The sequence below is a fragment of the Mya arenaria genome, chromosome 15, assembly GCF_026914265.1.
Source record: "Mya arenaria isolate MELC-2E11 chromosome 15, ASM2691426v1".
Taxonomy (NCBI): domain Eukaryota; kingdom Metazoa; phylum Mollusca; class Bivalvia; order Myida; family Myidae; genus Mya; species Mya arenaria.
Genome location: NC_069136.1, coordinates 45,308,714 through 45,334,797, shown reverse-complemented (window position 1 = coordinate 45,334,797; position 26,084 = coordinate 45,308,714). Strand labels below are relative to the sequence as shown.

Here is a 26,084-nt window from a genome sequence, read left to right as displayed (position 1 = left end):
ACATTGAAGCGCTTTCTTAAACTAACGTGTGTACTATCTCGTGTTCCGTCATGGAACATACATTGAAGCGCTTTCCTAAATTAGCGTGTGTACTATCTCGTGTTCCGTCATGGAATATACATTGAAGCGCTTTCCTAAAGTAGCGTGTGTACTATCTCGTGTTCCGTCATGGAACATACATTGAAGCGCTTTCCTAAAGTAGCGTGTGTACTATCTCGTGTTCCGTCATGGAACATACATTGAAGCGCTTTCCTAAACTAGCGTGTGTACTATCTCGTGTTCCGTCATGGAACATACATTGAAGCGCTTTCCTAAACTAGCGTGTGTACTATCTCGTGTTCCGTCATGGAACATACATTGAAGCGCTTTCCTAAACTAGCGTGTGTACTATCTCGTGTTCCGTCATGGAACATACATTGAAGCGCTTTCCTAAACTAGCGTGTGTACTATCTCGTGTTCCGTCATGGAATATACATTGAAGCGCTTTCCTAAACTAGCGTGTGTACTATCTCGTGTTCCGTCATGGAACATACATTGAAGCGCTTTCCTAAACTAGCGTGTGTACTATCTCGTGTTCCGTCATGGAATAAACATTGAAGCGCTTTCCTAAACTAGCGTGTGTACTATCTCGTGTTCCGTCATGGAACATAAATTGAAGCGCTTTCCTAAACTAGCGAGTGTACTATCTCGTGTTCCGTCATGGAATATACATTGAAGCGCTTTCCTAAACTAGCGTGTGTACTATCTCGTGTTCCGTCATGGAATATACATTGAAGCGCGTTCCTAAACTAGCGTGTGTACTATCTCGTGTTCGGTCATGGAATATACATTGAAACGCGTTCCTAAACTAGCGTGTGTACTATCTCGTGTTCCGTCATGGAATATACATTGAAGCTCTTTCCTTTAAGTTAGCGTGTGTACTATCTCGTGTTCCGTCATGGAACATACATTGAAGCGCTTTCCTAAACTAGCGTGTGTACTATCTCGTGTTCCGTCATGGAATATACATTGAAGCGCTTTCCTAAACTAGCGTGTGTACTATCTCGTGTTCCGTCATGGAACATACATTGAAGCGCTTTCCTAAACTAACGTGTGTACTATCTCGTGTTCCGTCATGGAATAAACATTGAAGCGCTTTCCTAAACTAGCGTGTGTACTATCTCGTGTTCCGTCATAGAACATAAATTGAAGCGCTTTCCTATACTAGCGAGTGTACTATCTCGTGTTCCGTCATGGAATATACATTGAAGCGCTTTCCTAAACTAGCGTGTGTACTATCTCGTGTTCCGTCATGGAATATACATTGAAGCGCGTTCCTAAACTAGCGTGTGTACTATCTCGTGTTCGGTCATGGAATATACATTGAAACGCGTTCCTAAACTAGCGTGTGTACTATCTCGTGTTCCGTCATGGAATATACATTGAAGCTCTTTCCTTTAAATTAGCGTGTGTACTATCTCGTGTTCCGTCATGGAACATACATTGAAGCGCTTTCCTAAACTAACGTGTGTACTATCTCGTGTTCCGTCATGTAATATACATTGAAGCTCTTTCCTTTAAATTAGCGTGTGTACTATCTCGTGTTCCGTCATGGAACATACATTGAAGCGCTTTCCTAAACTAACGTGTGTACTATCTCGTGTTCCGTCATGGAATATACATTGAAGCTCTTTCCTTTAAATTAGCGTGTGTACTATCTCGTGTTCCGTCATGGAACATACATTGAAGCGCTTTCCTTTAAACTACTTATTGTTGTGCATTTGTTTGTATTTTTAAACTATAATGTGTTATCGAATTGACTTTTGTCATGGGTCAGTACATAGAGAAAATATCGAAACACTTTTTTGTTTATTTGTGAAATGAGTTTAAACATAAAGTGCATAATCGAAACATTTAAGTTTTTCATTTTAATTAAAATTACCATTTTTGTCCAATGACTGTTTTGTTGTGTCTAGAGTTCCCCTTACATTTTTTTTTTTTGGTAACTAATGTTGTCCGTATATTTATGTTCTTTATATCGGCCTGTATATAGCAAACTTCGGGGAACTTATCACTTGTGTACTTGTATATTTGTTTGTTTTTATTAATAACCGCTGTATATTTGAATGCTTAACAAAAGGAAGAAAAAAGAGTGCTTTCTTGATGTCGAAAAAAAAAAGATCTTCCACCTTCCTACGATTTCATCTTGCCAACATTTAAAGTGATATCCACAACAAATGAGATTGTAAGTTCCATATCTACACTTAATAACCAATGGTCCTTATAAATTTACAATAAAAAATACGCCAAGTAAAACCAATTATAGACGTGCTTAGAAATTAATTTCATCGAAGAATTCGCCGAGAAAGAAACCCATCTAATTTTATATTCATTAACTGTCTTATGCGCCTATAATACTTAGGATTGATGACAAACGGAATACGAACTTCTCATGGATGTTCGTCACTGAATCATGTTTATCAAACATAAAGGTCTATGAAGTGAAACGTTATAAATACGTAGGGGCGAGATGGGAGAGGTGGGGGCAGTTTTAACTGATGTTGTTGTTGTTGTTGTTGTTCGGTAAGTTTGGTATTTCAGAAACCAATGCATCATAAAATACCTCCAGACATAGTTTGTTTAATAGACGTGACTGTTCTTTAAAGGCTAACTTTTTATGCCTTTTGCAATAGTGTACACTCATGTTTTTCCAAATATGAATTGTCTATATTCAGGCACTTCTTTGATGCATTTAAAAGTACGGCGATAATGTATGGGGGGGGGGGGGGGGGGGGTAAGGTACAAATCGTCCAAGATAACAGCCTCATTTGGGTTTTCCTGAATGTATCGAAAGTTGGTCATGTATGAATAGTCAATATCGAAAACGTGAATGCAAGATTAATTAATGCTGTTTTCTTTTTTTAATGGACATGAACAGTTATTTCACAATTCCCTTTCACAATCTACAGTCCATTAATTTTCAAGAGTAGTGTAGTTTACCTATAAAATAAATATTGGTTCCGTTTTCTGTGTGGGATTTTTAAGGACAAACACTTCAACCTACTTTTTGAGAAGGTGAACTCGGTTTATGGGTAATATTAGATGCTAAAACAGTAGGATATGAGCCACATCTGCTTGCGGTGAGTTTTGGTATTGCCATAGGACATTAACGGATCCTTGTTACTAAACAACTGCAGTGCGGTGTAAATTGTAAAATTATTATACCGACAATCAAGTGAAATCTTAATGTCATTTAAAATCAATTCACCATTTAAGTCCAGGGAAAGTTGAATACTAGAATGTAATAAGCATGATCAAAATGACAGACAATATATTCGACTTTACATTACCATAATAACTAATGTCCAACTAAACATGCTTTACTCTGATCTATACAAAATACGGAGATTTCTTTTTCTATGGCGGGCCAGGCAGATCTTAGATTGAGGGCACACTTTGGATTGAGAACAATAGGAAAGGCAATTTATTTTGTGACAAACTATTTTCTTGGTATAAATTTCATCGGGGAAGCGTTACCTCATTCAATATTCATTAAATTGCCATTTATGTCTGAAATTGCTTTGATAATGTCAGTAAGTGTGCTATTATAGACCACTACGCTGCTTATGAAAATTAAGTTCGCGCTCACGTTAATAGCACCAACACGTAAAACAACATTTTCTCAACGACTGGTTGTCTTCCTGTGTCGAAGCTGGCAACATCTTTCAATATAATACCGAACAGAAACACGAGCAGCGTCTGCCTCGTTTAAACAGCAACACCATACAGACTTTCGTCGAGTTGAAACAGGAATGACAACATACAGACGTATATGGTATAAAGAAGGCTGCAAAAATATGAATCCATACGTATAAGAGTAATCATTTGTCGATGCACTAATTGATATTATTCATGACTTACAATCTGTATTGTAACAGTCTAAACTTTGACAGGTGCACTAGGTTGTCATTTCCATAATGCTGATAGTTATGTCGACAAATTCGGACGACCACGGGATGAACTACAGGGTAAGGCATCTCGAATCTAAAGACTTAAGCGCCAGTGTCATATGACTTCACGTTGTATTGATAATACAATGAAAACTACAGTGAGTTTTGTTGGTATACAGCCGAAGTCATGCCATGCAAATTAACTATTTGATTGACATGAGATGATTTTTCTAAAAGGCATTGAAGGTATCGTAAAACAAAGTCGACCTCATCTACAAAGAAAGCTCATTTCCAGCTTGTTATTTACACATTCCGCGAGTGATCGAACATACCAAAGCTCATTTATGTATTTTTTAAGATATACATGTATCGCAATATGTACGACCATATAAAGGCAGTCTTATGACGACAATCATAGATATACGGGAAAGAGGTTCGGCAATCTTCTCTCGTATTGACGTCAGATTTCATTTGCCTACCACATTGAAGCCTGAAATTATTACCTACTAGACAATCGTCTGTTTTACTTTCATATAAAGCGTACTTTGCACATAAAATGTTTTACATTATTCGACGAATTGATAAGGTATTCTGATGGTAAAATAATCTCATTTGGGTTTAAGAGAAATTTTATCAATTCACATCAGATACACTTTCATCTACAATATTCTTGGTTACATAAATATGCTAAAACTGAAACCAGTCTCAAGTCATTTAATTCATTACATATTTTTTTTCTCGCACAATTTTCGTCCTCTTGCGCATTTTCAGTAAAATATGACACAAGGGCAAACATATAGCTAAGCGTTTTGCTATCCAAGTCAGTAATGGTATACATGTGCGAACAATATTGACATAATTATGTTACCATATTTCTTTTTCTTTTTGTGTCTAAAACTGTATACCATGCTTAAATATTCAATACACAAGAGTGGTCTAGTGGTGTAGGTAAACTTTATCTCGAAAGGTTACACACCATCCGAACGTTTAATCTTTGTTCAAAGCTTTATCAATTGTTTTCAACAAAATGGGATTTAGAAAAGTTTCGTTACTTGGATGAATTGGTCATGTATATTATTGTGTCCTTTAACATTTGCATTTTGATTTCTTCCCTCGAAAAATCTACACATTATCAAAGCAATCATAGACGCGCTTGGAATAGTTATTGACTCGTATGATTTTCCGAGAAAAACCCACCATCTTATTTCATATGTTCATTTATCGTATGCGTCTGGGATACAACCAAAAGGCAGACGAACGGATATGGCGGTTCGCATAAAGGGTCGTCTTCGCATTATGTAGTGGTTAGAATATATTCGGTAAATTCGTTGTGATTTATTGGCACAGCCGTTCCTTATGGTTTTGAATTCTTCTTGCAGAATTAATATTTCTCGCAGAATTAATCTGCTTTTAAACTATGTTGCATAGTGTATGCTGGTTTATTGATATTTGTTATTTATTGCAAATACTTTCTCAGCGTCATTGAACAGCTTGAAATAAAGAATAACACACAATAAACATATTAATCCTAATTGTGTTGAACTTCATTTTTATATATTTAGGATATGCGTTAAAGCGAAGTTTGATGGTGAAAACCCAACCGCCCCTTAAAAGTGACATTCTATTCAAAATCTTGTTATCAGTATTTAATATTTTCCATGTATGTATTATGAAGCAATTTTGTGTCAAATTGCCTGCGTAATATTTGTTATCTTTTATTTAATAGTTCTTAATGTTTTAGTCCCATAAGTCTGATGTACATATTGTCTCTTTTGCTGTTCAGATGTAAATCTTTTATTCATATGAAATATATGATATATGGTATGAAAATTAATGTTATCTTATGAGGAATTTATTTATATTCTGTATAACATAGAACCTTTAAATTATATGCAATATTTCATACATTTTCTTTATTTCCTTTTACATCTGAAGGGTTTCATAATGGTTTTTAATTCTTCAACAAACTGTTATTTCTTGTGTCTACATGTTTCCTTTAATTTTAGCACCTTCATTATTTTATGTTCTAACTAATCTTTATGCAACATGCTTAGCTAGACAAGTTTTGATAGCTAAGCCTGAGTGAGACATTTCAGAAATTCTTGTTACTTCTTAACCTTTTAAAACAACAATATGTTTCATATAAAAGCCTAAGGATCACTTTTATTAAGGACTTCGAATTGTATGGTGTTCCATAACATTACTTTATACTTTGTGTGTTACCAAAGTCAGGACATTGTGTTACAAATATTATTTTCGACTTTGTGTGTGTTACCAAAGTCAGGACATTGTGTTACAAATATTATTTTCGACTTTGTGTGTGATACCAAAGTTATAATAAAGGACATTGTGTTACAATTGTATATTTCTAGGAACAGTTTAATAAGTGTGTTTAATAATTTGTGTTACAAATTTAAAATACTTAAACACTTGTGTTACAAGAATCATTGATGACACTGTATAAATTACTTCTACTGGTGTTCCATAGAACTGTATACATGTGATTATATTCTGGACGTTATTAAAACTTTAAAACATTCATTGTGAGTTGCGTCAGGATTTGAACCCACACATTCACGTCATTATATATGCAATATTTAGTAATTAGTTGAAGGTTTATCACTCAAAGTTTATGTTTGTTATACATGTGTATGTATTGATTATGACTCCGAGTGTCACTTTAATAGTAATTTTTGGATAAATATATTTTGGCCAATCCGGGAAATAACCTTTTAAACGATTTTGACCTAAATAAAGAACTAACAATTTGTATACTTAAATAACGGACTTCAGTGTGCCAATAAAGAAGATCATAGTGTTTTGATTAGCTACATACGCTCTTTGTGTGAAGTTATTAATGTCGATGCTGTGTTCATTTTGACATACTTATTCAGCAGGAGGTCGAGAACCTTTTCATGGCCAACCTTGGCATGTTTAATTATTTACAATTAATTGCGTTTGGTTTCTTCCAGACACTTTGACATATCTTTCTATTTGTCTGTTGGGCAAGAAAAAATATCGAGTGCCTGTTAATCAAATACAATGGGGAATTTGCATGCTACTTGATGGATCATTTGGAAATTACCAATTCAATAAGTCGAAACTGACATCTTCCTAATTATGTAAGAATACATTGTCCAAAGAAAGAAAAAAAGGCAATTCAAGTACAGAACCCAATATGCCAAATGTTCTTTTCATCGGAGAAGTAAATTGTACGAATGAAGAGAGACTCACTCATGTTTTTGGATCAAAATAATTTTCCCGAAAATGCATAAAAACTCTTTTTTATAATTATTTTACAATTATTTTACTTTTTGAATTGTAGAAAAAAATACAATTAAAGTATGAAAAAAATATTCTGGTTTTAGTAGGGAAAACTGGTGTAAAGTAATGTACAAATTAAAAACAGAAGTTTTACCATTAGGCCATGAGGACTGATAGGTGGTGTGTAAGCTTATTTTTAATCGCACTCGGCCCTTGCCCATATTTTAGGTATTTGGGGCATAGTGCAATGACAAAATGTACCCCTGGTTAGAGCTACCCTGGTTATTATTTAATGTGCACCAGTGTATAGCACTGTCACACAGGACCACCATTTAACGTCCCTCTCGGAAGTATTCATACTGGTCGGCGGTGAATCAAACCTACGACCCCTAGGGCCGTATTCACAACTTAGATTGAACTTAAATTTAAAATTAGAATCTAAGTGTTTTGATTGGCCTGTATATTTAGCTGACCAATAGGCTGAATGAAATCACTGAGACATGAAGAAGGATAAGAATATGAAATACCATTGCTCTATGAACTATTTTAATAACTTCGGTGGCTTGCAGTGTTATTGTTTTATTACTGTAATAAAACAATAACAGTTCGAGCCACATAAGTTATTTAATTAGTGCATAGAGGAATGGTAACAATATTCCTTCTCTAATGTAATAGTCAAAACTGTGACGGAACATGCGCACTTAATTGTGAATTCCAAAGATTACGAAACTTTTCGTCGATCAATCGAGCAACCAAATGGTTCAAACACAGTCTAAATGTTAAATTATATTGCAATTTATAAATTCATGTCGTTAATGCAAATTTACTAATCTACAAAAAATAGTCTTTCCAATTTCTATATAGTTGTATAATGGTGCATACACCGCGAAAGTTTTCCTCCTAAACAGTATTAAATACAGTGATTCCTGAACAGGCACCAAAAGGCTGTTTCGAGAATAGTTATTTTCAGCAGTTAATAGCCGTCTAATGATAGCCATCAAGAAATATACGGGAAAGTAATATGGAATTCATATGGGCGCCTAAAGTCATTTTCCTTCCACCTAATGGCATAAACTGGTAGCCTTTAGATAATCGTCAATTATGCTTTCATGTAAATAGTATTTAAGATGCAATGAAGATACATATATACATCATTGGAAACGTTATGTAGCTGATGGCGAAGCAATTTCGTTACTTTCATTAATGTTCTTACGAAATACGATTCGGTAAAACAGTCATAAATAAATGCCATCAGAGAGAAAAATATAGTATAATACCCTGCTTATCAAATATTGGTACATCGGAACATATTCATGTGGATTATTGATATATGTTACCACATCGCTTGTATGCATCGTTTAATATGAATACTTCTTCACATATTCTTATATTTTCTTTGTAGAGACAAATTGTACATTCTTGACCATTGATTGATTGGAGTGTTTGCTTTAAAGGGGCTCTAGACAAGATTATAAATTTTCAAGAAAAAAAGAAATTTGTCAAAAACTTACATGTCTTGTGTACAACGCATTGAGTCTTACTCGCTGTTGTATCATATAAGAATATGTGAAGAAGTATTCATATTAAACGATGCATACAAGCGATGTGGTAACATATATCAATAATCCACATGAATATGTTCCGATGTACCAATATTTGATAAGCAGGGTATTATACTATATTTTTCTCTCTGATGGCATTTATTTATGACTGTTTTACCGAATCGTATTTCGTAAGAACATTAATGAAAGTAACGAAATTGCTTCGCCATCAGCTACATAAATCTAATTACGGCAGATGCATCTTTCGCAGTTGTTGCGCATTTTTCCAATTCGAATTTAACTAGGGTTGTCTACCACGTAAATTCCAGTAAGTTAAAAAAAAGTAAGTACTAATATGATTTAAACTGGGTAGCTATTATGCGCTATTTAAAACGGGGAAACACAGATGAGACAGCAACATGATTGTTTCGTTCATTATTCTTACCATGTAAAATGATGTATTATCGGCCTCCTACTAGCTCGTATTGACAATTCTAGGTATGTTTTGATAAAAGACTGCGTTTGCTTAATTTTAAACCATCTGTTAGTTAGAGACCCTTTAAGTGATAGAGTTTATATAATGACTGCCATCCATTTGTCTGTCCTTCGACAGATCAACTGTATGATCAGCTTGACCTAAAATGGATTCACATCTATGTTACAGTTCCAAGCCCAATGTAAAAGGCAAAAGCGGTTCAAACGACCATTAACTAGATAAACAAACGTATAAACACTACATACACGAATAAAAAACACAGACTGCACACTCATCAAACTAGCTTTACAAATAAATCAGCCTTCAAACCTTTTGTTAATGTGTCCGAAATTTATTTTCGTTCATATTTTTTTATGAAATATATAAAGGCGCTCGCTACGCTAGCTTGTGATATATTCCATAAATTCAAAATGTAAACGATAAGTAGTACATTAAACACCTACATGCATACAGCAAATACCCAATGAATGTGTCAATCTCTCGGAAGTTATCAGAGACATAAAATAACATGATTTAATGTTGCCTTTCGCAAGACAGCTTCATAGACATTTTTTGGCGGAAATAAGCAGCGGTCGCTTAAAAAAAACAAAACCTTTTCTAAAAAAGGATGAGGTAAGTCCATTGAACGAAACAGGAATTTGGTGCGACCTAGTTTTATTTTGAAACTATTTATCTTCGTCCGGTCAGACGAATTTGAGGTAGAGAGCACATTTTGAACTAGAACCATCAGTTATATGTGGTGAAACAAACTTTACTTCCGGCATGGAGCTCAATAAGGGAATATACTCTACTTCCGGCATGGAGCTCAATGGGGGAAACATACTCTACTTCCGGCATGGAGCTTAATAAGGGAAACATACTCTGCTTCCGGAATAGAGCTCAATGAGGGAAACGTACTCTACTTCCGGAATGGAGCTCAATGAGGGAAACATACTCTTCTTCCGGAATGGAGCTCAATGAGGGAAACATACTCTTCTTCCGGAATGGAGCTCAATGAGGGAAACATACTCTTCTTCGGGCATGGAACTCAATGAGGGACACATACTCTACTTCCGACATGGAGCCGATAAGGGAAACATACTCTACTTCCGCCATGGAGCTCAATGAGGGAAACATACTTACTTTCGGCATGGAGTTCATGAGGGAAACAAACTCTACTTCCGGCACGGAGCTCAATGAGGGAAACATACTCTAATCCATATTCATAAAATGTCGTACTGTGTCTGAAATTGCGTTTCAGAGGCTGTAAAAGGCAATCATTGACCACTTTGCACATTGATTTCGTTGAGTTAGAAGGTGTCTGCCGTAATATCGAATAACTAACATAGCATTTCTTTAAGAACTTGTCGTCTGCAGGTTTCTAAGATTACAATGTATGTCATTACAGAACATTGTCACGAGCAGCTGACTAGCTTTAAGTAATTGAATATGCAATGTTGCGTATTATGTTATATAAAGACGGTCGAGTCAAATATATTTCATTTGACAACACTTTCAAAGAATGACGGACATATGTATAGGTTACTGTATATGGAATGTAAACCAACAATCATCTACATGTTATGGAAGCAGTTAACTTTTTTTCTAATTTTTTTTCTGCATATATCGTCCAGCCAGTATATACACATCTAGAAAGGATACCGAGTCATTCAATATGTATTCTTTAGTTTAGTTATATATATCGCCATAACTTGACGCAGTTTACCTAGTCGACAAAATGTTTTCGAAATTCCTTTGTGTCCTTGAGATATTAAACAACCCCCGCTAAAGGTATGATTCCAGGGGTCTGTTTACCAGATAATTGGTGTCTAATGATAGCAATCAAAATGTTTCGGGAAAACGTGATAAAGCCATCTGCTTCGGAACATACGTCAACTGGAATTCCCCTTCTGCCCAGTAGCATCTAATGATTCCTTCTAAAGTCGTCTGTTTTGCTTTCCAAAAAATGTTCTTAAGGTAAAAAAGAGTTCAACAAACGTTTTCTTATAATCCAAATGAAGAGACTATCTCCAGCTGCTGATAAAAAATTTCCATTCGTAGCGAAACATTGTTTTTTTTTAAATAAAAACACATCACTTGGAGTTGCGTTTTGAACTTAATGATGTTTAAGTAACGGTTATAAATCGCGTCCAGGAATTTACTGTTATGAATTTTATAGCAATATATACGTTCCCCTATATAAAGTCCGATATATAAATTGTTTGTGTGACTGTATTAAGCCCTTTTATACCATGTTTGTGTGACTGTATTAAGCCCTTTTATACCATGTTTGTGTGACTGTATTTAGCCCTTTTATACCATGTTTGTGTGACTGTATTAAGCCCTTTTATACCATGTTTGTGTGACTGTATTAAGCCCTTTTATACCATGTTTGTGTGACTGTATTAAGCCCTTTTATACCATGTTTGTGTGACTGTATTCAGCGATGTATGCAACATGTTTGTGTGACTGTATTCAGCGATGTATACAACACGTGTGTTTGGCCGTATTCAGCGATGTATGCAACACGTGTGTTTGGCCGTATTCAGCGATGTATGCAACACGTTTGTGTGACTGTATTCAGCGATGTATACAACATGTTTGTTTGACCGTATTCAGCGATGTATGCAACATGTTTGTGTGACTGTATTCAGCGATGTATACAACATGTTTGTTTGACCGTATTCAGCGATGTATGCAACACGTTTGTGTGACTGTATTCAGCGATGTATGCAACATGTTTGTTTGGCCGTATTCAGCGATGTATGCAACATGTTTGTGTGACTGTATTCAGCGATGTATACAACACGTGTGTTTGGCCGTATTCAGCGATGTATGCAACACGTTTGTGTGACTGTATTCAGCGATGTATACAACATGTTTGTTTGACCGTATTCAGCGATGTATGCAACATGTTTGTGTGACTGTATTCAGCGATGTATACAACACGTGTGTTTGGCCGTATTCAGCGATGTATGCAACACGTTTGTGTGACTGTATTCAGCGATGTATACAACATGTTTGTTTGACCGTATTCAGCGATGTATGCAACATGTTTGTGTGACTGTATTCAGCGATGTATACAACAAGTGTGTTTGGCCGTATTAAGCGATGTATGCAACATGTTTGTGTGACTGTATTAAACGATGTATACAACATGTTTGTTTGACCGTATTCAGCGATGTATGCAACATGTTTGTGTGACTGTATTAAGCGATGTATACAACAAGTGTGTTTGGCCTTATTAAGCGATGTATGCAACATGTTTGTGTGACTGTATTAAGCGATGTATACAACATGTTTGTGTGACTGTATTAAGCGATGTATGCAACATGTTTGTGTGACTGTATTCAGCGATGTATACAACATGTTTGTTTGACCGTATTCAGCGATGTATGCAACATGTTTGTGTGACCGTATTCAGCGATGTATGCAACATGTTTGTGTGACCGTATTCAGCGATGTATACAACATGTTTGTGTGACCGTAGCGATGTATACAACATGTTTGTGTGACCGTATTCATCGATGTATGCAACATGTTTGTTTGACCGTATTCAGCGATGTATACAAAATGTTTGTGTGACCGTAGCGATGTATACAACATGTTTGTGTGACCGTATTCATCGATGTATGCAACATGTTTGTTTGACCGTATTCAGCGATGTATACAACATGTTTGTGTGACCGTAGCGATGTATACAACATGTTTGTGTGACCGTAGCGATGTATACAACATGTTTGTGTGACCGTAGCGATGTATACAACATGTTTGTGTGACCGTAGCGATGTATTCAACATCTATGTGTATACAATATGTTTGTTTGACTGTATTCAGCGATGTATACAACAAACATGTTTGTGTGACCGTATTCACCGATGTATACAACAAATAAGTTTGTGTGACTGATTGTAGCCGTTTTCATACCATGTTTTTTTAATATGATGTGCCTGTTACAAAGAATGCTGACATTCTTATGGAGAAGCTGTATTTCATCCATCACTGATATATATACTTGAGTCCCTCACAGATATATTTGTTTTATATAAAGCTTTACCACGGCCAGAGGGGTCGTAATCAATATGCAACTTATTTCAATCTTATTGTCATACATCTTTTACTTCATTCACTATATTGGTTGGTTGTTAATATCACACAATCCGATTCGCTACACCAATCTTAGATTCAACTAAGACCAATATTGTATACCACTCCAGGAGAAGTGTGTTGCAATAATGATCACGGGAAGTCTGTATCTAACATTAAAATATAATATATTGTCATATAAGAACATTTCCTGTGAGATAGTTCTCAAGGGCGTTGCATTATATATCACAGCGGGATTACATTGTCACTTAGTTACGATTTCATTATCATCCAACCAACGAGTTCGCAACGATTTCCTGAAAGCAACAGCTTATTCCAAATCTTTATGGCAGTGAGTTGACAGGAAATGGTACATTAAGAGGTTTTGCCGAGAAACTTAAGCCGTTTGCTATTCACTTAAGGCAATTTTTCGTGATATTTCGCTGAAACTAAAATGTGTGGAATCATAAATTTTAACGGATCATTTTTTACATACTAAGGCCATTATAAGAACATATTTCAATCACAACTATCTTTATATATGATCTGTGTTCATTATAGGTCTCCCAGGTTTTAGCGGCATGTTGCGATATAAAACTCAAAGTTCATATTTATGTAAGCTGCAGCTTCCTTTATTTATACCATCTTTCATTTATCGTAAGGAGAGTGAAATAGTCATCGCATGCATGGGGTCACTATCTTATGACTGCCTGGGTGGTATTCAATATGTGACTAAAGTCGATCTTATGGTCATACATTATTGACTTCATTCACTCTATTGGTCAGTTATTAATAACGAGTAATCCGATTACCTACATCGTTCTTATATCCAATTAAGAGCCCTGGTGACTCCATACCTTAGTTAACCTCTCGTGCCAGGGGCGTAGCAGCGAAATAAGGCCTTATAACCCATCGGAGGTGTATGCGGACACATTCACCTATACCCGGGTCATCATAGACTTGACCTGATAATTCATTTAATTATATCAATTATCCGTACAGTAACTTTCTCTCGTTTCAGCGTCCAGGAATCACAGACTGTAAGCACCGGGAAGTGTGCGCGGATATTTTCAACTTTACCCGAATCATGGAGGACGGATCAGGACAGTTGGAGTCCAGATTTCTCCAGAACTGCGACTGTCCTGGAATGCCCTGTGTCAGGGGCGAGCAAGGGAGGGACCTTGAGCAACTCCTCTTCCGGGAGACACGAAAACAATCGTAGTTATTTTTTATTATAATTTTTCGCTAATTGTACTGTAAGACAAAGGCATATTGAGTTACATGGCCGTTTTTCTGCCTCAAAGTAATAGAGACATCTGCTTTTGTAAGAGGTAAGGCTCTGACGTTTACGATGTTTCACGAACGTGTTCCAGGGTAAGGCTTCCACGTTTAAGATGTTTCACGAACGTGTTCTCGGGTAAGACTCCCACGTTTACGATGTTTCACGAGCGTGTTCCCGGGTAGGGCTCCCACGTTTACGATGTTTCACGAACGTGGTCCCAGGTAAGGCTCCCACGTTTACGATGTTTCACGAGCGTGTTCCCGGGTAGGGCTCCCACGTTTACGATGTTTCACGAACGTGTGCCCGGGTAAGGCTCAGACGTTACGATGCTTCACGAAAATGTAGCAGGGTAAGGCTCCCACGTTTACGATGTTTCACAAACGTGTTCCCGGGTAAGGCTCAGACGTAACGATGTTTCACGAACGTGTTCCCGGGTAAGGCTCCCACGTTCACGATGCTTCACGAACGTGTACCCGGGTAAGGCTCCCATGTTTACGATGTTTCACGAACGTGTACCCGGGTAAGGCTTCCACGTTCACGATGTTTCACGAACGTGGTCCCGGGTAAGGCTCCCATGTTCACGATGTTTCACGAACGTGGTCCCGGGTAAGGCTCCCACGTTCACGATGTTTCACGAACGTGTACCCGGGTAAGGCTCCCATGTTTACGATGTTTCACGAACGTGTTCCCGGATAAGGCTCAGACGTTTACGATGTTTCACGAACGTGTGCGCGGGTAAGGCTCCCACGTTTACGATGATTCACGAACGTGTTCCCGGGTAAGACTCCCACGTTTACGATGTTTTACGAACGTGTTCCCGGGTAAGGCTAAAGCCGTTACAATGTATCACGAACGTGTTCCCGGGTAAGGCTCAAATGTTTAGCACACGTAATCAAATTATAAACTCCAATGAATTAGGTATCACATACAGAACCGTTATTGTCGATATCCGTTTCGTTTAAAGCAAAATCATACACAAACATTCGTTTCAAATCGGGATTAAAACTTTACATACGTCGTCGGTGTTTATGACAATGAGTTTATTGTGTATATATTTTATTAAGATCGAATATGTACATATTGTTTTTTCCAATATTTGATCGAGTATGATTCTAAAGTATCCCTATATATGTTCGTCGCAAAGTCTGAAGCACAGATCGTAAAAATCAAGATTGATATCAAGTTTTCGTAAATTAAACATTTTACAAAGTCTAGAAAAGTGATTGTTGAAAAATGGTAATCGTAGAGATATATTATTTCAAAGATTAAACTAAGTCATTTTACAAAACAAATATTCAATATATTGGTAAGCCAGTAGCAGATGCATTAACTTGTAAAAACAATGGATGACTTTATACATTTTAGACGCGGACTTAACGAACATTTTAAAAGAAACGTGCGTATGTGTGTATAGTATTTAGATATTGTCATCTAAGATTTCCCTCGAAAATACAATCACCTAGGAATAGGAATCACCTTTAAGTTTATAAAAAATGGGTTCAAAGGAAAAATGCAACTATTTATTAAAATGTATTTATTTGTCATTATAAGGTTCAATCTTTAGCAAGTATTATACATATGTAGTGTGTTAAAGCGTTTATTTTATAATTTACATGCAGGATGCTGACATGTGAAGCAGCGAGTCAGTTCAGTGAATGTTCACCGGGAGAGACGGCGAAGGAGCAACACACAGACCGAGACACGGGCAGAATCTACGTCCAGGTATACACTTGAATTGATACCGAATTACTGCTGGATTCATTAAGATGTACAAGAAATGTCAGGGGTCGGCACATTTCATGATTAATGTCAGTGTTTGTGTCATGAAAACCTTATGGCTGGTGCACGCTGATGACAGCACAATGTTAACATTTTCGTCCCTAAGTATGTGCGTTTGTTCGATTTTACATTTCTTTTTTAGAATTTGAGTTACTGTTTGGCATTTTTGAATTGAATTAGTTTAACCTCACATATCAAAACTAGGGTTGAGCATCCGACACCCACCAGAGATACTTTCTCTTGTCCTCTCAAAAAGGGCACCAGTAACTGTGGTTGGTTGCGACTATTGTGTTGCTGTGTTGGTCACATGCGTGCAGTGTTTTTCGCTGGGATACAACTGGGATACAAAAGCAGCAGCCATTTGTACACAGTCACGTGATTTCATTGGTTAATATTATTTTTCGGATAAATACAGACCAATCAATGGATATTTTTGGTCAACTTTAACCAAACCAAAGGTTTCACCAGTTTTATACAATTGAATGTACCAGCACTTACACTTCATTTAAATTTTATACATACCGTCGGATTTGACTGACAAAATCTCATTTATATGAATATGTATGAGACAGGGGAGATAACTCTCCTTCCGATGAAATCGCATTTTACAATTGAATATTCTTCAATAACCTTATACTGTCAGTTGTTTCCGCAGGCGAGGCTTAGTGGTTGGTTTAATCACTGTACATGTAGGTATCAGGCGGACCGAGTTCAATCACTTTTATACGGGAATACTGTAGTATGAGTATCTGTGCATATGTCAGGGTACGATTTGCAAAGAGATCTACTTGCGGAACCAAGGTCACCGCCTAATAAATTATTCATGATTTCAAAGCTTCCGTAGCCAAATCGCCCTTTGTTTGATGTTGTGATGGTTTGTATCCAGAAAAGAACTGCAGCTGATGCGGGCTGTCTTCACAATCCAGCTAATATATAATGAATTAAAGAAAGTTATATTCTGCCTAATTGTATATTCAGTTGGTTATATATTCAAGAACATTGTAGTCCAACATTTGGAACTCCCTGGCCATTTTTCATAAAAAAACTCGATTGTATGCCGGTACATCAGTAGAAGTAGTTCGTAAAATTTTTAATAAAATTATTAGTTAAATTGTAGTGTTTTAACATGTATTTTATATTATTATGTTTAAATTAATTGCCAGTGAGGTGTATAATTGCATAAATAATTAAGACTCCTATGAGAAAAGTCAAAAAGTTTAACTGCTAAATTGTAATTGCTACGCGATCTACTTGCAGCGCAGTTAAACTGTATAGATTTCTGACATAGTAAACCGCCCATATACATCCGAGGTTGTTTTGATGAAAATGGCAGAGGAGTTCCGTATGCATAGTACAAGTGATGATACATTCGGAGCTCCTCGGCCAAATTTATCGAAAACAACCTCGGATGTATGCCGGTACATCAGTTGAAGTAGTTCGTATTTTTTTTAATTATATCATTAATTAAATGTAGTGTTTTAGAGTTGTATTTATTGAACTAAGTTTAAATTAATTGCCAGTGAAGTGATTATTGCAAATATATTTAAGATTCTCAAGATTTAAGTCATAAAGTTTAACTGCTAAATAAAATTACTACGCGATCTACTTGCAGCGGACTTAAACGTACCGCTTTTTGAGTATGTAAACCGTCCAAATACATCCGTGGTTGTTTTCGATAAAAATGACCGAGGAGTTCCGAATGATGATGAGAGTTTGTGTCGCAATATCCGACTGCAAACAATTTATTTAAGGGCGGCTGACTGATAGTATCTGAAAATTATGCAGGACTGGAAACGAAAAGTTGAAATATATTCATGTAATCAGTTACTGCTGGTTTAACTGATCATCAGTAAACATTGTGCGACTTAATGGCATTCATGTCCAGGAGAACTAGCATTAGTTGTCCGCATTTGTCATTATTAAGCGGTTTTCGTACAGATCGACACAACTATAACAATACCGTCAATAGTGTCTGATTATATTTTAATGGGATGTTAAAAGGACCGGCTAATAGCAACATTTTCCCCCGGTAATGCATCTGAAAACACTTACATTATAACTTTTACTCTTTGACCGAAATTGCAGAAAAATACATTTAAAGTAAAAAATCAGCTTTTAGTTGGGTGCAAACCCACACCGGTACAATCAAGGAAAATAATAGAAAACTGACATCAAAACTCATATTCAAATACAACTTTCAGCCTTTTGTTAAAAACCTTTTCTAATGCTATTTATAATTGTGGACTTCAGAGAAAATATTTGAGCATATATCAACATTTGTTGAAAGTTCCAGTCGTCAGTATCTTTGTTAAAACACTCTTTATGATAACCCACATTTTATTTTGTTATACGAAAACGTGCATTTTACAAAAAAAAGAGCGAGTCCCTTTAATTGCCCTTTATAAATTACATAGCTACGCTAAGTATATAATTGTGGTCTTAACTTTTGTCATTGTTGATTACTTTATAGTTATTCAAACCACGAGATGAGAAGCAGAATAAAAATACAACATTTTTTATGTAATAATACATCGTCACCTTAAAAAGACTCGCTTGTGTTTTGGTACATAAAACGAGTTTTCCTGGAAGTCATCTGAAAAAAGTTATAATATGATTGTTTTACCCTTTTGATTCCGAAATTGCAGTAAAATCTGAATCCATAACCTCTCGCCAACACGGACTAGTACATAACCTGACTGATGTTTTAAATTGTATTCAATACATTTGTAGCATCACGTGATAGTGTCGATCAACCAATCACGCCCTTTGCTGAACGACGTTACTGTTATAAACGCTTTTCAAAATCATGGACTCCAAAAACAATATTTGAGCATATTTACGGGCCAACATTTGTTAAAGGGTTCCAGCAGTCAATTTCTTAGTTTTAACACTCCAAATGGTTTGCCACATTTAATTTCGCAGCAAAAAATATCCATAAAATGTGCACATTACAAACCATCAAATAGTGCCTTTTATGCAAGAAACCGTGTTGTGGTTATCGGTTATCTTGCACATGGGTGATGACATGTACATGGTCATAGGTTAAAAGCAAACATATCGGTTATCTTGCACATGGGTGATGACATGTACATGGTCATAGGTTAAAAGCAAACATATCGGTTATCTTACACAAGGGTGATGACATGTACATTGTCATAGGTTAAAAGCAAACATATCGGTTATCTTACACATGGGTGATGACATGTACATGGTCATAGGTTAAAAGCAAACATATCGGTTATCTTGCACATGGGTGATGACATGTACATGGTCATAGGTTAAAAGCAAACATATCGGTTATCTTGCACATGGGTGATGACATGTACATGGTCATAGGTCAAAAGCAAAACAAGCAATAAACGCAATATAGTACACAAAGCGTCTGCCTCATTGGTTTACAATTTACGAGGCTATCATGGCGGTAGGCAGATGGTTATGAACGTAGCCATGCTTAACAGTAAACGAGTTTCGGCACGTCAAATGATCTGGATCGCATCCTTATCATTGCAATGGTTCCCTAAAAATTAAAAGATACATGGGAATGTTTCATCTCTTGAATTTTGGATGGATAAAAGAATCTGTTAATATATCCGCGTTTGAATGATCGATATTAGTCTATCGATTTTTATATATAAATTAATCAAACACGTTATGTGAAATCCGTATACAAAGCGAAATGGCCTTCTTGTTGAGTACAACGTGCAGTCAACAGTTTAATACATTTGTACGTGTAAACATTATAACATATATATTGTTCGTTACAACTTTTTCCCACAATTCCAGATCAACTGTGTTTGCCCGAATAACGAGGACCCAGGTAGCTTCCGCGACAAGATGACGGAACAGAAGCGTTACTATGAGCTGACTGAAGAAGAGCAAGGCTGGTTCACGCGAGATTCGTCCTCCCGCTTCTACAAGTGTCGGGAAGCAGGCGCCAGACGGTTTGGCGGACTCTTCTAAAAATATGTTGGCCAATCGGAGCACCTTGGTGATTTACGAAAAAAGAGGGTCGGAATGTTGCCAAAGTGTTGAGCGGAGTAGCGCTGTCATCCATCCATAAATTGCCGATAATTGACGATTGAGCAGAGAAACATATCGATGATAAACTAGAATATAAGGCACGATCTGTAAAAAGCCGAGACATTGCGAACTACGAACCCGTCCGGAAATTACCGAGATGTTACGATTGGAAACGAGGATTATTTTGAACAAAATCCTTAATTATAACTTTATGCAACAAGTTATCTCTATTTTTTTTCACTCCATTTCAACACTACAACCGAAATAACAATAAATAGACCAGCATACTGTGTTCTGTAAAAGCATGCGAAATAACAACTGTTATTGAAGTGTATTATGATACTAGTAAATGGTAAGCGTAAGATCATGTTTACCCTTCTATATAAATATGCATTCATATGTTTACTATATTGTCTTAACAGCACACGCTCATCGAATGTGTACAGACCTTTTCTGATGATTACATGCGGGTCTGGGGACTTTTATATGCACATAACACTCAATTATATTTGCAATGATTTCAATAAAATCAAGCAATACACCCTGCACGTAGTTTAAATAAACACCAAACTTGCTTTGGTTTAAATAAAACAAACTTTCGTCTTGTTCAAAGTGTTTGAATAGCTAGTTTCATTGCATTTTGGGGTTATTTAAATTTTGTCATTTTTCAAAAAAGTTGTAGGCCCAGGTCTACAAGGCCTATATGTAGCTACGCCACTGCTTTTCAGACAAATCATGCACTATTTGTCCCCTTTACTATATTAGCCTTGTCTTGATGCCATTATTTGAATTGACGACCTCTGTGTTATGGCAAGTAAGGTAGCTGATACCAAATGTCAATCTCTTTACTTATAATTGAACATCAAAAACAGTGCGTTGTCTTGATGAGGAGACGTTTAACTGATAGTTTTACCCGTATTGAAAGTACCTTTGTAGACATCTTTTATTAAAATAATTAAAATTAATTATTTTCGTCAATTAAAGGACTCAACCAAATGTTTTGAAAACCGAAACAATAAATGAGATTAGACAAACACATGAATATTCAGACAGCTTTTTATCACAATTCTATTAAAACAAGTACATGTTTAAAGATATCAGAGTTCCCCTATCTAGACTAGTATAGGTACTTCCATTTCGATAAACATATTTTCATTGTAGAATACCTTGATTTGACTCTATCCAAGCTCCTATGGTTTGTGTATAATAAAATGGATTTAAGTTTTTGCCGGTTCATATTTCTTCAAGATGCATATTCTACCTCTTAAATTGCTTTACTATTTTTACGAACTTTTGAAGTCTGAAATAAATCAGAATCAGATTGTTTTTGGTGTAAAAATCTCAAAAATACAAAGTATATCAAAAACGAAAGGTTTAAAAACTAAACTTTAATTGCAAAACTATTGATTCAAACATTGTTTATTTGTTTAGGCTCTTGTCAGATTAATATATATATAATATGCAAAACATAATACCATATATCAAATCACAATTGTAATACAACACAAATATAAAAGGTTCAACGAAGACTGTTAGGTTTCTTGACAAATTCTTACAAATTTAAACAAACAACTGATCGAGAATTGATTTACACTTAAGTTACTGAAAATAAAAATACTGTTCTTATACCATTTATTGTATGCAAGGTGAAATTTGAAATGTTTTAAAGGTTGTCGTAACAGATTTGCTGACATTATTTAACTCTGTAGCATGATTAATCTCGCTCATAATAATTAGCTCAAACTTTTTGTTTGGAAAATGCATTTATTGATTTGACTGTACTAAAGTTAAATTCTTCGGATATTTGACTTTGCATCTATCTCTCAGTTAAATAGAAGTGGTTAACAACGATAAAAATAATACTAATAATAATAATAATAATAATAATAATAATAATAATAATAATAATAATAATAATAATAATACAATAAAACTTAAATTTGGCTGTGTTGTTTGCTGTTTATCAATGATCGGGTACTGCAGAAAACGAGAGAGGTTTGTACATGTACTATAACATAATTACATTACATAATAACATAAACTAATTACATAAGCTTCCCATTAAAGAAGAGGTTGCAGTTGGCCTTAAAAGTCGTCTGCAAAATCCCTCTTTTAACGTGTTCGTGTATGTTGACCTTCTCGTGAATGACACGCTTATATCGGGGTATTTGTCAATAACATTACCGTTACCGTACCTTGCTTATGTGTATAGATCCTTATAAGTAGATCCAAAAGAAACATTATGTCATGGAAACCGACTGCAACCTCTTAGCCTGAACCCATTCGGAGCTCCTCGGCCATTATTTTCAAAAACAACCTCGGATGTATTTGGACGGTTTACATACTCAAAAAGTGGTACGTTTAAGTCCGCTGCAAATAGATCGCGTAGTAATCTGAATTAGTTGTTCAACTTTATGACTTAACTCTTGGGAATCTTTATCATGTTTGCAATAATACACTTCACTGGCAATCAATTTAAACTGAGAGCAATGAATACAACTCTTAAACACTACATTTAATTAATGATATTATTCAAAAATTTACGGACTACTTCAACTGATGTACCGGCATACATCCGAGGTTGTTTTCGATAAAATGGCCGAGGAGTTCCGAATGAGCATGAACCAAGCCTAAGCATATATGGATGACGTAGCACTCATACACATATGTGGATGACGTAGCATTCATGCACATATAATAATGACGTAGCACTCATGTACATAAATGGATGGCGTAGCACTCATGCACATATAATAATGACGTAGCACTCATGTACTACACCCATGCACATTAAATAATGACGTAGCACTCATGCCCAGACATGGATGACGTAGTACTAATGCACACTTAATGTTGACGTAGTCCTTATGCACATATATGGATGACGTAGTGCTCAGACAGTAGATCACATGTACACGCACACTTAAAAGTCGTGTTCCGTAATCTCTCTTTTGTGAAACGCTTCATGTGCGTGTGGACCACGTTTACGTCACCCAGGAATGCCTTCAATTTCAAACCGTCAGAACGTTAGCCTTTATTGCGATAAAATCCTCACATGAATAATAAAAAGAGAAAGCGTCATACCAACAGAACTTAATTCGCCGACAACCCAAACATTGACGAACCACTTTTGCGGTCCGGCATTCACCGGCCCGGTTGGAGATGACCGGCAAGCGGCAATCAATGGGGAACCAGTTGGTGGGCGCAGCCAATATTTATTTCAAACTGATGTTTGGCTGAAAATCGGCATTAGTCGAGTTATCTGATCGACCTACACCGGTGAACGCAGATTATGTTTAACTAAAGGTGTACACTAGGGTAGTATCCACATGGTTATAACTGTTATGGCATGTGCCAAGTCGCGAGGAAAATGAGCAATAATTATAAGTACAATAATATATTCCGCCAACCACTTTCTACTTTAATTGCAAATATTATGGAACATCGTGTATGCACTTTTTGTGGACGAAAATTGAGAATTTTTCAAATTTTGGCCTGTTTATTATTCATAGAACGCTTGGTGGAGGACTATATTCTGTAAAACAAACTGGTTGATACCATTTCGAGGTCATGTTTCTATAAAGTAAATGTAATTGAAAAATACAAAAGTTTAGTGCGAAACAGCAAGCTGTTAATTGCATATACATCATGCGTCCCCTAATGGCAAAGTTCCAAAATTGGGAAAAGCATATGCATTGAAAAGATCAAAATGCACCATTTTAGACTATAAATAGCCAAAGTTAAATCGGGGGGAAAGTTCACTTAACACCCCTTACCACATGTTTGCACTACATTTAATTAATAACAAAATTAAAAAATATACGAACTACTTCAACTCATGTACCGGCATACAACCGAGATTGTTTTCGATAGAAATGGCCGAGGAGTTCCGAATGATCCAAACTCCAACAACTCCAAATCCGTAAGCTGAGCCCCTGATATATGCTACAAGACAGAACCCTCCAGCCATCAACTACGTTCACAATGCACCAATGAATTCGAATCTGCTAATGTGTTTTACACAGCTATTCTCCAAGTGCGTCATGTCAATTGAGAAACTCTCTGGAAATAAAATGAACAAATCTGCTAAATTGGCATGAACAAAACATGAGTTTTCTGCTTTCACAATCCTGGCTTTGATTTGTTTCTCCCTTTTGTAAAGGCGAGATAACAGCGTCATTCATCATGCAGTAATGGCCGGTCTTTATCCGCAAACAAAATCATCTAAATAATCTAGGTTTTCCATTAACGGGAATGGAGCGGAATGATTTGAACAATTTAATCACTGACGTTCAATGACAACGCAAGACGATTTCTAGAGTTTGAATTGAGTAAATTACCGCAAATAGATAATAAATGATATTGAAAGGTTTAAGACATATGCAATTTCCTTGGCTAAAAAAAACATTAACGTCTTTTAAAGAACTAAAACCGGCATTTAAAACAACATCATGACGCCAATGAGGTACTTTTAGATAACAAAACACAGGGACTTATTTTTTTCTTAATAGGAATAATTGCCAGTTTGAGATATGTCTAATAGCATGCCATGCAAAGTTGGAGTGATCTCGACTTAATTACAACATTAAGCAGTAGCTAAATAGTTCCTACATGGGTAACTATCGAAATAAAAATACGTTTTCAGAAATCAAAAATAACAATTGCAAAAAAATCTGTTTTGCTATTTTTTTTCAAATTGAAATTACTCCAACAGAAGGAAGAAAAAATAAACTTTTGTTTTGTATGAAACCACGAAACCATATTCGTAACTATTGCGAACAATTAAGACACCCACAGAATAATGACTGGAGGATCATTATCTAAATATCAAGTTCAAATATTTATTGTATGAAGGCCTCCGGCCCATATACAGATATGTATACACAAATACATATATAGACAACGTGGAGTTGACCAAGCATAGACATGACACATAAAAAGCAACACAGATATTGGACAAATTAAATAACACAGACATGGCACAAATAAAACAACAAAGACATGAAAGAAATTCCACATATAAAGCAACGCAGACATGGCACTTATAAAGCAACACAGATATTGGACAAATTAAATAACACAGACATGGTACAAATAAAACAACAATGACATGACAGAAATTCCACATATAAAGCAACACAGACATGGCACTTATAAAGCAACACAGATATTGGACAAATAAAATAACACAGACATGACACAAATTAAGCAACACAGACATGACACATGAAACAACACATACATGTCACAAATAAAACAACACAGACATGACACATATAAAACGACACAGACATCACACAAATAAAACAACACAGACATGACACATATAAAACAACACAGACATGACACATATAAAACAACACAGACATGACACAAATAAAACAACACAGACATGCCACAAATAAAACAACACAGACATGCCACAAATAAAACAACACAGACATGCCACAAATAAAACAACACAGAAATGGCACAAATAAAACAACACAGAAATGGCACAAATAAAACAACACAGACATGGCAAAAATAAAACATCACATACAAGACACGTATAAAATAACTAAAAAAAAATCACATTTAAAGTGACACTCTTATTCAAAATCAATGCACCCACTTATAAAACAAACATTAATTTTGAGTGATACACCCTCAAACACTTACTAAATAATGCATTTATGGAAAATACTTATTACTTTTAACAATAGTAT

General features: G+C 35.8%; 1 protein-coding gene across 1 annotated transcript in view; it reads left to right on the top strand.

Annotated features, from left to right (window-relative positions):
• The window catches only part of LOC128219077 (uncharacterized), a 50,863-nt gene extending 28,602 nt beyond the window's left edge, over window positions 1-22,261 (top strand). The window contains exons 2-4 of the mRNA XM_052926899.1: window positions 14,317-14,513; window positions 16,197-16,299; window positions 20,140-22,261. Coding sequence (XP_052782859.1) covers window positions 14,317-14,513; window positions 16,197-16,299; window positions 20,140-20,316 — 477 coding nt within the window. The 3' untranslated portion in view covers window positions 20,317-22,261. The remainder of the gene's footprint in view (window positions 1-14,316; window positions 14,514-16,196; window positions 16,300-20,139) is intronic.
• The last annotated feature ends 3,823 nt before the right edge of the window (window positions 22,262-26,084 follow it).